The sequence below is a fragment of the Triticum dicoccoides genome, chromosome 5B, assembly GCF_002162155.2.
Source record: "Triticum dicoccoides isolate Atlit2015 ecotype Zavitan chromosome 5B, WEW_v2.0, whole genome shotgun sequence".
Taxonomy (NCBI): Eukaryota; Viridiplantae; Streptophyta; class Magnoliopsida; order Poales; family Poaceae; genus Triticum; species Triticum dicoccoides.
Genome location: NC_041389.1, coordinates 387,742,512 through 387,757,239, shown reverse-complemented (window position 1 = coordinate 387,757,239; position 14,728 = coordinate 387,742,512). Strand labels below are relative to the sequence as shown.

Genomic DNA, 14,728 nt, shown 5'->3' with positions numbered 1-14,728 from the left:
TCTTGTAAATACAGCCTTCTCCAAAAGTCTGTATAAAACCATATGCTTTGATCACACTATCAAAATGTTTATTCCAACTCCGAGAGGCTTGCACCAGTCCATAAATGGATCGCTGGAGCTTGCACACTTTGTCAGCACCTTTTGGATCGATAAAACCTTCGGGTTGCATCATATACAACTCTTCTTCCAGAAATCCATTCAAGAATGTAGTTTTGACATCCATTCGCCAAATTTCATAATCATAAAATGCGGCAATTGCTAACATGATTTAGACAGACTTAAGCATCGCTACGGGTGAGAAAGTCTCAACGTAGTCAACCCCTTGAACTTGTCGAGAACCTTTCGCAACAAGTCGAGCTTTGTAGACAGTAACATTACCGTTAGTGTCAGTCTTCTTCTTGAAGATCCATTTATTCTCGATGGATTGCCAATCATCAGGCAAGTCAACCAAAGTCCACACTTTGTTCTCATACATGGATCCCATCTAAGATTTCATGGCCTCAAGCCATTTTGCGGATCTGGGCTCATCATCGCTTTCTATAGTTTGTAGGTTCGCCATGGTCAAGTAACATGACCTCCAGAATAGGATTACCGTACCACTCTGGTGCGGATCTTACTCTGATTGACCTACGAGGTTTGGTAGTAACTTGATTTGAAGTTTCATGATCAATATCATTAGCTTCCTCACTAATTGGTGTAGGTGCCACAGGAACTGGTTTCTGTGATGAACTACTTTCCAATAAGGGAGCAGGTACAGTTACCTCATCAAGTTCTACTTTCCTCCCACTCACTTCTTTTGAGAGAAACTCCTTCTCTAGAAAGGATCCATTCTTAGTAACAAATGTCTTGCCTTCGGATCTGTGATAGAAGGTGTACCCAACAGTCTCCTTTGGGTATCCTATAAAGACGCATTTCTCCGATTTGGGTTCGAGCTTATCAGGTTGAAGCTTTTTCACATAAGCATCGCAGCCCCAAACTTTAAGAAATGACAACTTTGGTTTCTTGCCAAACCATAGTTCATAAGGTGTTGTCTCAGCGAATTTCGATGGTGCCCTATTTAACATGAATGCAGCCGTCTCTAAAGCATAACCCCAAAACGATAGCGGTAAATCAGTAAGAGACATCATAGATCGCACCATATCTAGTAAAGTACGATTACGACGTTCGGACACACCATTACGCTGTGGTGTTCCGGGTGGCGTGAGTTGCAAAACTATTCTGCATTGTTTCAAATGTAGACCAAACTCGTAACTCAAATATTCTCCTCCACGATCAGATCATAGAAACTTTATTTTCTTGTTACGATGATTTTCAACTTCACTCTGAAATTCTTTGAACTTTTCAAATGTTTCAGACATATGTTTTATTAAGTAGATATACCCATATCTGCTTAAATCATCTGCGAAGGTGAGAAAATAACGATACCCGCCGTGAGCCTCAATATTCATTGGACCACATACATCAGTATGTATGATTTCCAATAAATCTGTTGCTTGCTCCATTGTTCTGGAGAACTACGTTTTAGTAATCTTTCCCATGAGGCATGGTTCGCAAGTACCAAGTGATTCATAATCAAGTGATTCCAGAAGTCCATCAGTATGGAGTTTCTTCATGCGCTTTACACAAATATGACCTAAACGGTAGTGCCACAAATAAGTTGCACTATCATTATCAACTCTGCATCTTTTGGCTTCAACATTATGAATATGTGTATCACCACTATCGAGATTCAAGACAAATAGACCACTCTTTAAGGGTGCATGACCATAAAAGATATTACTCACATAAATAGAACAACCATTATTCTTAGATTTAAATGAATAACCGTCTCGCATCAAACAAGATCCAGATATAATGTTCATGGTTAACGCTGGTGCCAAATAACAATTATTCAGGTCTAAAACTAATCCTGAAGGTAGATGTAGAGGTAGCGTGCCGATGGCGATCACATCGACTTTGGAACCATTTCCCACGTGCATTGTGACCTCGTCCTTAGCCAATCTTCACTCAATCCATAGTCCCTATTTCGAGTTGAAAATATTAGCAACAGAACCAGTATCAAATACCGAGGTGCTACTGTGAGCTCTAGTAAGGTACACATCAATAACATGTATATCACATATACCTTTGTTCACCTTGCCATCCTTCTTATCCGCCAAATACTTGGGGCAATTCCGTTTCTAGTGACCAGTCCCTTTGCAGTAGAAGCACTCAGTCTCAGGCTTAGGTCCAGATTTAGGTTTCTTCTCTTGAGCAGTGACTTGTTTGCCGTTCTTCTTGAAGTTCCCCTTCTTCTTCCCTTTACCCTTTTTCTTAAAACTGGTGGTCTTGTTGACCATCAACACTTGATGCTCCTTCTTGATTTCTACCTCCGCAGCCTTTAGCATTGCGAAGAGCTCGGGAATTGTCTTGTTCATCCCTTGCACATTATAGTTCATCACGAAGCTCTTGTAGCTTGGTGGCAGTGATTGAAGAATTCTGTCAATGACACTATCATTTGAAAGATTAACTCCCAGTTGAATCAAGTGATTATTATACCCAGACATTTTGATTATATGTTCACTGACAGAACTATTCTCCTCCATCTTGCAGCTATAGAACTTATTGGAGACTTCATATCTCTCAATCCGAGCATTTGCATGAAATATTAACTTCAACTCCTGGAACATCTCATATGCTCCATGACATTCAAAACATCGTTGAAGTCCCGGTTCTAAGCCGTAAAGCATGGCACACTGAATTATCGAGTAGTCATCAGCTTTGCTCTGCCAGACGTTCTTAACGTCGTCAGTTGCATCTGCACCAGGCCTGGCACCCAGCGGTGCTTCCAGGATGTAATTCTTCTGTGCAGAAATGAGGATAATCCTCAAGTTACAGACCCAGTCCGTGTAATTGCTAACATCATATTTCAGCTTTGCTTTCTCAAGGAACACATTAAAATTCAACAGAACAATAGCACGGGCCATCTATCTACAACAACATAGACAAGCAAAATACTATCAGGTACTAAGTTCATGATAAATTTAATTTCAATTAATCATATTACTTCAGAACTCCCACTTAGATAGACATCCCTCTAATCATCTAAGTGATCACGTGATCCAAATCAACTAAACAAAAACCGATCATCACGTGAGATGGAGTAGTTTTCAATGGTGAACATCACTATGTTGATCATATCTACTATATGATTCACGCTCGACCTTTCGGTCTCAGTGTTCCGAGGCCATATGTGCATATGCTAGGCTCGTCAAGTTTAACCTGAGTATTTCTGCGTGTGCGAAACTGGCTTGCACCCGTTGTAGTTGAACTTTGAGCTTATCACACCCGATCATCACGTGGTGTCTCAGCACGACGAACTTTGGCAACGGTGCATACTCAGGGAGAACACTTATACCTTGAAATTTAGTGAGAGATCATCTTATAATGCTACCGTCAATCAAAGAAGAATAAGATGCATAAAGGATAAACATCACATGCAATCAATATAAGTGATATGATATGGCCATCATCATCTTGTGCCTTTGATCTCCATCTCCAAAGCACCGTCATGATCACCATCTTCACCGCCGCGACACCTTGATCTTCATCGTAGCATCGTTATCGTCTCGCCAACTATTGCTTCTACGACTATTGCTACCGCTTAGTGATAAAGTAAAGCAATTATAGGGCGATTGCATTGCATACAATAAAACGACAACCATATGGCTCCTGCCAGTTGCCGGTAACTCTGTTACAAAACATGATCATTTCATACAATAAAATTTAGCATCATGTCTTGACCATATCACATCACAACATGCCCTGCAAAAACAAGTTGGACATCCTCTACTTTGTTGTTGCAAGTTTTACGTGGCTGCTACGGGCTGAGCAAGAACCATTCTTACCTACGCATCAAAACCACAACGATATTTCGTCAAGTTAGTGATGTTTTAACCTTCTCAAGGACCGGGCGTAGCCACACTCAGTTCAACTAAAGTTGGAGAAACTGACGCCCGCCAGCCACCTATGTGCAAAGCACGTCGGTAGAACCACGCGTAATGTCGGTCCGGGCCGCTTCATCCAACAATACCGCCGAACCAAAGTATGACATGTTGGTAAGCAGTATGACTTGTATTGCCCACAACTCACTTGTGTTCTACTCGTGCATATAACATCTACGCATAAACCTGGCTCGGATGCCACTGTTGGAGAACATAGTAATTTCAAAAAAAATCCTACGCACATGCAAGATCATGGTGATGCATAGCAATGAGAGGGGAGAGTGTCGTCCACGTACCCTCGTAGACCTTAAGCGGAAGCTTTATGACAACGCGGTTGATGTAGTCGTACGTCTTCACGATCGACCGATCCAAGTACCGAACGTACGACACCTCCGCGATCTGCACACGTTCAGCTCGGTGACGTCCCACGAAAGTAGAGCTTTGAGGGAGAGTTCCATCAGCACAACGACGTGATGACGGTGTTGATGAAGCTACCGACATAGGGCTTCGCCTAAGCACCGCTACGATATGACCGAGGTGGATTATGGTGGAGGGGGCACCGCACATGGCTAAAGATCAATGATCAACTTGTGTGTCTCCATGGGGTGCCCCCTTCCCCGTATATAAAGGAGTAGAGGAGGGGGAGGGCCGGCCATCTCTTGGGCGCGCCATAGGGGAGTCCTACTCCCACCGGGAGTAGGATTCCCCCCCTTCCAAGTTGGAGTAGGAGAGGTAGGAAAGAGGAGGGAGAGAAGAAGGAAAGGGGGCCCGGCCCCCTCACCCAATTCGGATTGGTCTTGGGGGGTGCCCCCTCCTAGGCTTCCTCCTCCTATATTCCACTAAGTCCCAATAAGGCCCATACACTTACCGGGGGGTTCCGGTAACCTCCCGGTACTCACGTAAAATCCCGATTTCACCCGGAGCCATTCTGAAGTCCAAATATAGTCGTCCAATATATCGATCTTTATGTCTCGACCTTTTCAAGACTCCTCATCATGTCCGTGATCATATCCGGGACTCTAAACTACCTTCGGTACATCAAAACACATAAACTCATAATACTGATCATCACCGAACGTTAAGCGTGCGGACCCTATGAGATCGAGAACTATGTAGACATGACCGAGACATGTCTCCGGTCAATAACCAATAGCGGAACCTGGATGCTCATATTGGCTCCTACATATTCTACGAAGATCTTTATCGGTCATACCGCATAACAACATAAGTTGTTCCCTTTGTCATCGGTATGTTACTTGCCCGAGATTCGATCGCCGGTATCTCAATACCTAGCTCAATCTCGTACTAGCAAGTCTCTTTACTCATTCTGTAATGCATTATCCTACAACTAACTCATTAGTCACATTGCTTGCAAGGCTTATAGTGATGTGCATTACTGAGAGGGCCCAGAGATACCTCTCCGACAATCAGAGTGACAAATCCTAATCTTGATCTATGACAACTCAACAAGTACCATCGGAAACACCTGTAGAGCACCTTTATAATCACCCAGTTACATTGTGACATTTGGTAGCACACAAAGTGTTCCTCCGGTAATCGGGAGTTGCATAATCTCATAGTCATAGGAACATGTATAAGTCATGAAGAAAGCAATAGCAGAAAACTAAAATGATCAAGTGCTAAGCTAACAGAATGGGTCAAGTCAATCACATCATTCTCCTAATGATGTGATCCTTATCAAATGACAACTCATGTCTATGGTTAGGAAACCTTAACCATCTTTGATTAACGAGCTAGTCAACTAGAGGCATACTAGTGACACTATATTGTCTATGTATTCACACATGTATTATGTTTCCGGTTAATACAATTCTAGCATGAATAATAAACATTTATCATGAAATAAGGAAATAAATAATAACTTTATTGTTGCCTCTAGGGCATATTTCCTTCAATCACCACTGATAGCGTTGTTCCTCCACCACAGCCTCATACCATGGAAAGGGCCTTCAATCGTGAAGGTCAGCTTGTCACTGTCCGATGGCCAATTATGGTTCCTCCTACTGCTCCAGGGCCCCAGTATGATTATCATGTGGAGCAAAGGCCTCAAGTTCAAAAGCCAAAGCCATGTCTGCCAAGGCTTCCAAGTGTTGTCACTACACAAGGCTCATTTAGTGTGCTCAACTTCAGAGACCACAATACCTTCTTTCACAGTGCCAAGAACACATACAAGAAGCCAAAGATCTCCTCTGACAAATTTTGGAGCCATTAACAGTGAAGCTATTACTCGTGCATTCTGTACAATCAAGACCCGATTTTTCCGCACAAATGTCTGGATTGTGATGCTATGGCTGGGCTGCCATGTCTGGAAGAAGCCCTTGACTGCTTTAGGGATGTTGGTATTCTAGCTTTTTTGACTGATAAGGAACATTGGAATGAAGAGCTTCTGCTGCAGTTCTATGCCACTCTATACATTCAAGGCTACAACAGGGATCTGAAGACTTGGATCCTTGAGTGGATGACAGGTGATGTACATCATGAAGCCAAGACTCAGGATATCATCGAGCTTACTTCCCTGCCCACTCCAGGTGAGTTATACAAACTTGGTTGTTCGCTTCATCAGAATGAGCTACAGAGCATCTTTCAGAAGCTAGAGCCAAACATGAGCCAAATGCTTAGTATGATGAAGCCATTGCCCCAAGACACTAAATATCCAAAGGAGTTCTTTGTTAAGGACCTTGAGTACCTGCCATGCATAGTGTATCACATTCTGAGGCATACTCTCTAGCCCATCAAAGGCCATTCTTCTGAAGCCAAACTTGAAGGCGTCATGAAGACTTTGGTATTTTATATCATCAATGGCATCAGATTCAACACTTAGGATTTCTTCATTAGTCAACTTGCTGCTTCCGGGATTGATTTGTTTGGACTGAAATTTTATGCTCCATGGGTGATGCGCTTGATTAAGTGTCATCCAACTATTGACTATCGGCCTTCAACACGCAACCATATTGTATTTCTGCCTGATGTTGATATGTCTGTTGAAGCCATCTACCCTGAGCCTGCCAAGAAGCCCCTCCACCTTCAGAATGCTAAATTCTAGAGCTTCACACAGCCCATTGACGGTGTTCATGTTCCCAATGCTGCAACTCCTGCTTATCCTTTGGCTGGCAACCTGCGCATACCGCACCATGCCAACACCGAAGCCACTGCAAGCACCATTGCTCAAAGGCCTCGGGAGCTCTCTCGTGTTCTTAATGATCGTGAGCTTCTGGTGGCTTTACATCAAAAGCAGGACAAACATCATGACTGGCTGAAGCGTCAGATGCAAAGTATCTTGGTGGATGTCAATCGCATTCGCAACTTGGCCACCAAGAACTCATTTGTAGCCCATGAAGCCTGTCGGCAGTCCTGGAAGAGTCTCACCTTGCTCTGCCCTGAAGATGATCTTCACGCAGATGGCTTCACCGAGGAATTCCAGTTTGACTCCAGGCCTCCTCAAATGCAAGTTGGTGTCGCACACCCTCCATTGAAGATTCTGAGTGCTCAACTTTGGCTGCAACTGTTGTTGCAAGAGTTGTCGATGAAGAAGATGACGCCACTTCTCCGACTTTAACTGCACTGCATCACGATGCTGCACCAGGACCGTCTGCACCACCAAACTCCAACGTCGACCCTGCTGCTCCAACTTCATCTCCATCTAGGAACGAGTAGATACTCTATGTCTTCAAACCTTTTTGGTCATTACTGACAAAAGGGGGAGATGCATATGAGTTGATAGTCTTCAAGCGGGTCCATATGGCTGGTTGCTTAATTTTTGCTAAGTTCTTACAACTCTCGTTCTAAAACTTTTGGCTTTTGAGTTGTAACACTTAAACTTGATGGTCATCTGTTACTTTTGCTGCCACTTTGTGATGCGATGATAAATTCTGCGTGAAGTCATTCTGCAGACGTCCATTTTCCATTATGCATATCATTATGTTCATTACCTTTTTATATGCATGATGAATTGTCTTCACACTTTGAAGATGGCCTCCACAAAGCAAAACCTGCCATGTGCATTTGCATTCAAAAGCAAACTACTTATATGCACATCTTCAAGGAGAGCCTCTTTTTATGTATGAAGACAATGCTCACAACACTGAACTTTCACATATTTTTATCCCCGTTGAAAACTTCAACCATTTTGTCATCAATCACCAAAAAGGGGGATATTGTAAGTGCATCTAGTGCCACCCCTAGTTGGTTTTGGAGTATTGACGACAAACGGGGTTAAAGGACTAATGTGTTTGTGAGAATTGCAGGATAACACATGTAGTGTCCCTCATCGATTCGGATTACCTACCAGAGATGACCCCTAAAAATGTGTGAAGACATTGAAGACAATGGTGGTTCGTGAAGACATTCACGACGAAGATTATGACATGTGAAGATATTCACTTGAAGACTATGGAGTGCGAAGACATATCTGTTTCGTAGTTTCCTTTCTTCTTTATTGAGTCATAGGAACCACCGTACTATTAAGTGGGGTCCAAGTGAACAAAGTCAGAGTGACTGAAGTGATGCTCAACCAAATCCTATGTCTTCGAGCGAAGACAATGAGAGCAAATCTTATCCAGGGCTGGATGAGTGAGCTTTGCTTGTAGCCCAAGCCAAGCTGTCGCATGTGTTTGAAATCTGACCGTTGGACACGTGTCAGTTCCTTAGTGACCCAGGGTCATTTCGGACATATCAGGTCGGGTTGCCTCCTGGCTATAAATAGCCCACCCCTACACCATAAATTGGTGGCTGCTCAGAGTTAGTGCACGATTTTTGTCGTTTGAGAGCAACCCACCTCCGAAGCATTTGAGAGAGAGAGATCCTTGCGAGGACAAAGCCCAAAACACCCAGAGCCAAAGAGTGTTTGGCATCACTGAAGTCTTTTTGTCTACGTGATCCGAAGACTTATTACACTTGAGGACTGTGCATCCTCCAGTCGGTTAGGCATCGCGTTCTAAGCATCCAAGAGTCATTGTGGATTGCCGATGAATGTAGTCTGTGAAGGTTTGGAACTCTACCTCGAAGACTTACCAAAGTTATTGGGCAAGGACTGGGTGTCCTTAGCTCAAGGGGAATAAGGTGAAGACACAATCTTCTGAGTTCAATCTCAGCCTCCCTAACCAGACGTACAGTTGTCACAGCAATTGAACTGGTCTACCAAATCCTTGTCTTCACCAAGCAACTGGTTATATCCTCTATTCTCCTTACTTTACAGTTTGTCTTCGTGAAGTCATTGCTTGCGTGCCTGATCCATTTTACTTCATGGTGTGAAGACTTATATCTGTTTAGCTTCGTACTATCTTCCATTCTGATCATGTCTACCTAGTTGTAATTAGTCTTCATGCTTTCACTGTATTGTATGCTTGACTAATGCTTGCCTAGTGTAGTCTTCATTCCGCTACTTTCTATATAGGCTCAATTTACCTGTTTGTCTTCAAAGCCGTCGTGTTTTGAAGACTTTCATAAAAATCGCATAATTCACCCCCTTCTAGTCGATAACTCACACTTTCACTAGTAAAACTAGCACCTCCCTCGTTGCCGCCACGACGCGGGCGTTGGTGGCCTCCTACTGTGCGGCGGCGGCGATGGCGGCTGCCGCGATGGCTTCGCCCCTTGCGTCCGCCGCGTGCCTCCGGCCCTTTCTCTTCGCCGACTCCCTTGCCCGCTCGTCGTCCGTAAGCTTCTTCTTCGGCTTGGGCGCGACGGCGGTATTGTGGGGGGCGCGAGGTTTGCCTTTGCCGGAGGGGGCGTACGTGATGCCAGATGAGGCGAGGGAGGCGAGGCTGGCAGTGGCATCGAGGTCGGCGTCCATGGCGAACGGCGGGAGCGCTTGCGGGGGGGAGTGTTTTGGGGAAAATGGAGGAAAATTGTGGAGGCTGTCAACGACTAGCGGGCCTAGGGAGGAGTAGGCCGGTTGTAGATGCTCTCAAACGTCCAGGCTGCCCGTTGACCGGTCATGAAAATCTGACCCAAATGGGCACATCAAACACGCGGGCTGACCGACACCCTCATATCCAGCCCAAATATGGGCGAATATGGGGCGTCGGGTTCAACCGAACGCGTCCGCCACGTAGGACTGAAGAAGGGTCCCACGCGGAATCCCGAGAAACTCGGCGGTCCAACGGACGCCTCCTCCATCGCCGCGGTGTGAACGTCGCGTGACGCTGCTCCGGCTCTTCGCCCAAGGCCAAATCCGGCTTTTTAAGTCGACCGACGTCACCCAACCCTAGTCCATCCACCTCCTCCCTCTCTACGCCGCCACTCAAGCCCGTCCGCCTCCTCTCCCACTCTCTCCCATGCTCTCTGGCATCACCATGGCCCGGTGAAAGATCACCACGTATGCTATGCTCACACTGGAGCGCCGGAGGCAGATCGCGGAGGAGATTCAGGCTAGGCGCGCCACCCGCATTGCTGAGGGACTGCCCCCGGACTCGTCGGAGTCGGAGTCGGAGGAGCAACAACCGAAGGAGGAGGGAGGAGAGTGATGAGGACATCCCAACCATGGGCATCACACCACCAATCATCAATGGTCCAATCACAAGAAGCCGCGCTATGCAAATACACGATCAGGTGAACGCTAACTTAAGTCTATCATTTGACCTTGAAAACATGGTTGTGCCTTCACCTCCTTTGTTGTTGGTTGAACTCAGGTGCGGTACCAAAGAAGGCCAAACACATTTCAGTCTGTGCAAAACAATGTTTAATGGCGAAGAAACAAAGTTAGGAATTCATGAAGAAAATGAGTTGTCTTCCGAAGAAACATTGTTCCGATTCTACGAAACAATGTTTTGCACGAGTTTGGATATCCCAACTTACGAAAGGTTCCGAGAACTCGAGTTTGCTGCTGAATGAAACATTGTTCGACTCTAGTGAACAATGTTTGATCGGGAGCTGCCAACCACCTCCAACGAGAATTTTGCAGAAGCTACCTCATTAAGTCTTTTTAGTTCTTGTACTTATATTCATGAGTCTAGGTTATCCAATGTCGAACCTCATAAACTTGCTAAGTTTGCTGCTCGGCTAGATCAGGGTCGCCACCTGTGGATGTGGCAACCTCACAATCCTGCTGTAATCCCTATAAACATTTCATTAGATGAATAAAGTTTAGCAGGTTTTCTCAAAATAAGTAAATAAAAATATATAATTAGCTTAAAAACCCTGGTAATAGGTTTTTTTTCCTACCAAATATACCCTCGGAGTCAAAATTCATCTCGACGGTTTCGTCTCCACCATCGGACCGTCCCATCTCCCGTGCGGCTGGACCGCTGGAGTGCCACCTTTCCCCTTCCCCTCGCTCTCCCGGGCCCCCTCGCCTGCCCTGCCGCCGTGCCGTACTTCTCCTCGGCGGCTCCCAGTCCCAATCGCCTCCCCGCCCTCCCACGACAGCGGCTCCCAGTAGGCAGTAGCCCCCCTAGCCACCCCCGACGGCGACTCCCACTATCCACCCCACCCACAAACCCAATCCCCATTCCACGCGCGTTGCCCCCCATCGCCGTTCCACTTCAACCTCATCGCGTCCCCGCCGTCTGCACTCCGTCCACAATTTCGGCTATCGGATTCCGAGGTACGAGCATTTCGTCATCCATGGTTAGCTAAACCCCACCCAAGCGAGAAATTTCTGGGTGCGCCGGCCCGGTGTACACCCGGCACACCATCTAGATCTGCCCGTGTTTATTACGCGTTCTGGAAGGAACCCGACCTCAGCTTCTGCGCGTTGCAATTGGATGAATTTTTTCCACGATTTCGATATTTCACAATCATGTATGAACTGTTTTGAGTAGCGGGCCTGATTATCGACTGTTCCCATGTGCAGAGATAATTTTGATGTGGTCGATCGAGACCGAAATCTGAGTTTGCTTGGAGGAGCCTGGTGAGGTCCTATGCTGCCTTCGCAGGATGAAAGGCGGTGTTCTGCATAGGCTCCTTGTCAACAAGCTATGCTTGGGCCTTTTATTAGTTCTCCTCGTTGTGCCGATTGTCATTTTGTTGCTGGGCACAACTCCAGAACAGCTGAAACTTCTCTCCCAAGGTACACCCTCTCAAATACTCCCTCAGTCCGGAAATACTTGTCCTAGAAATGAATAAAATTGTTGTATCTATAACTAAAACAAGTCTAGATACAACCATTCCTAGGACAAGTATTTCCGGACGGAGGGAGTAGTTGCTATTGTGCTAGCTTGTTGCTTTGATTGCCGACTCAAAATCTCTCCATGCTCCTTTGGCTGAATTGTTATCTGTGTCCCCCTTCCCGCATCAGGTTTCCTACAGCAGCATGGACTGGAACATATTGGAGATAATGTATCAGCTCTAGTTGTGCCTGCAGGTCCAGCTTATAACGACGACACTCACACGAGTATAACCAGACGGAACAAATGGAACAAAGGTTATGATTTTTAACATGTGCATTATGTGTTGGAAGTCTGAAGATTACTTTCTTATGCCTAATAGAGTGGTGTTGTTGCTTCGCAGACTGTAACTATGCAAAGGGAAAGTGGGTGGCAGATGAGAAACGGCCACTCTATTCAGGTAATGAGTGCAAGCAATGGCTGTCCAAAATGTGGGCTTGTCGAATGATGCAACGCACAGATTTCTTCTATGAGAGTTACCGGTGGCAGCCGCACGGTTGTGAGATGCCTGAGTTTTCAGGTCCTAACTTGTTGAGCAGGTATTGTGCTATTTTTAACTGTGCGTCAGCTTACATACTGGTCTTTTTCTAACATATTGGAATGCTTACAGGCTGAGGCATAAAACTCTTGCTTTTGTGGGTGATTCCCTCGGGAGACAGCAATTTCAGTCCATTATGTGTATAGCAACAGGTGGTAAATACAGCCCAGATGTTGAAGATGTTGGTTGGAAATATGGCCTTGTCAAAGCTCCAGGTGCTTTGAGACCTGATGGGTGGGCTTATCGATTTCCAGAGACTAACACCACTATCCTTTACTACTGGTCTGCTAGCCTATCTGAACTGGAACCTTTGAACACAACAAATTCAGTGACTAGCTATGCGTTGCATCTTGATCGGCCAGTAACATTCTTGAAGAAGTATTTCCATGGTTTTGATGTTCTAGTACTGAACACTGGTCATCACTGGAACAGAGGGAAATTCAATGGAAATCATTGGGAATTGTATGCCAATGGGGAGCCTGTAGGGAAAGGTCGACTTGCAGATCTCAACCGTGCAAAGAATCTTACACTGTATAGCATTGCCAGGTGGGTGGATTCAGAACTCGCAAGCCGTCCTCAGATGAAAGCTTTTCTGAGGACAATGTCACCGAGGCATTTTGTAAATGGCGATTGGAACACTGGTGGAAGTTGTGGTAATAGCGTTCCCTTTTCTAATGGAAGCGAGGTCTTGCAGGATCATTCAAGTGACTTGCCTGCAGAGCGTGCTGTAAATGGAACTCAGGTTAAGCTTTTGGATATTACTTCTACGTCACAACTACGAGATGAGGGGCACATCTCAAATCGTACTTTCAGAGCTCCAACAGGCATTCATGATTGCTTGCACTGGTGCCTTCCTGGTATACCAGATATGTGGAATGAGCTCCTCTTTGCACAGATTTAGTACCTGTATACTGCACTTGAGTAAGGGCATTTTTCTCCCAGAGGCCCAAGAATCTATTAATGTTCCCGCTGGTGATCTGTACAGGGTGAACTGCTTTGTACCAGTGTTATTTGTGAACCATCCATGCGCAGGCGGTGTTTTTGGTCATCCATCCATGCGTTGGTGGTTAACAGTGTCAAGATGATAGCATTCTTTACACTGTATTACAGTTGGTTTCAGATTCCTAGCCCCGTCTCAGACCAGATACTGTATTAGTTGCTACAGAGCAATATATGTAGTGCTCCCCAGGCACGTCAAACCTTCCTTTTCTTTACTGTAAAATGCCATTATCCAGTTCACAATGTGCAGCATATATTCTGTAAAAATGTTCATACAAATTGACCAAAGTGACATATGTTTTTCAGATTATAAAGTGGAACTTCTGGTTGATGTCTGTCTCTTATCCATGTGATTGTCCAGTGTAATTGATTTATCTTTCAGCAGCGTACTACTTCCTTGGTACTACGTTTGTTCTCGAATAATCAAATGGCTCAGGCTTGCTACAAACATAGGTGGTTCGGGGCTGACAAATGGCATATGCAGTGATGTCAGTTTTTCAGGAAAAAGGATGAAAAGAACATAGGAATAAGCATTGAACCTAACCAAGCATCAATCTGCAACTAGGTAGGATTTGGCAATGCTTCCTTTGCATCATACTAGCTTTGGTTCAGATTCCTAGCTTCTGGGATTAGTGTGGAATTAGCTGCGTAAAATCGACGTTGAAGCTAGTGTAAAAATGGTACAGTTTTGCATGTGTATCATATATTTTGTAAATAAGCTCATACAAGTATACAATTTGACCAAAGTGGTATATGATCATTTAAATATGACGTGGATCTTTCTTCTTTGAAACCCGCACAAAAATGGAGCTTTTGGCTGATGTTTTGAAAAAGAAAAAAAACTGTAGCATTTGAAACAGCGATTGACTTGTACTCCATCTGTTCTAAAATAGATGACCCAACTTTGTACTCAAGTTAGTACTCCCTCCGTCTCAAAATTCTTGCCTTAGATTTGTTCAAATGCGGATGTATCTAGTTACGTTTTAGTGTTAGATACATCCGTATCTGGACAAATTTAAGACAAGAATTTTGGGACGGAGGGAGTACAAAGTTGAGTCATCTATTTTGGAACGGAGGGAGTA

The 14,728-nt window shown here is 44.9% G+C and overlaps 1 protein-coding gene across 2 annotated transcripts; it reads left to right on the top strand.

The window, feature by feature from the left end:
• The first annotated feature begins 11,253 nt into the window (after positions 1-11,253).
• On the top strand, positions 11,254-13,981 carry LOC119309328 (protein trichome birefringence-like 14). 2 transcript variants are annotated; one of them, XM_037585354.1, is made up of 5 exons: positions 11,254-11,547; positions 11,797-12,012; positions 12,307-12,366; positions 12,453-12,648; positions 12,720-13,981. In XM_037585354.1, the coding sequence occupies exons 2-5, from the start codon at positions 11,880-11,882 to the stop codon at positions 13,546-13,548; spliced, it is 1,218 nt and encodes a 405-aa protein (XP_037441251.1). In that variant the 5' UTR covers positions 11,254-11,547; positions 11,797-11,879; the 3' UTR covers positions 13,549-13,981. The 2 variants fall into 2 exon arrangements, with proteins under 2 accessions (XP_037441251.1, XP_037441250.1); XM_037585353.1 differs by having other exon boundaries at positions 11,259-11,547; positions 12,241-12,366.
• Positions 13,982-14,728: the final 747 nt, after the last annotated feature.

Excerpts from the sequence above, each read along its gene's own strand:
- LOC119309328 (XM_037585353.1), top strand. The coding sequence starts at position 11,880 with ATGAAAGGCGGTGTTCTGCATAGGCTCCTTGTCAACAAGCTATGCTTG. Across the intron at positions 12,013-12,240 it reads GCTGAAACTTCTCTCCCAAG|GTTTCCTACAGCAGCATGGA; the intron begins GTACACCCTCTC and ends TTCCCGCATCAG. Across the intron at positions 12,367-12,452 it reads ACGGAACAAATGGAACAAAG|ACTGTAACTATGCAAAGGGA; the intron begins GTTATGATTTTT and ends GTTGCTTCGCAG.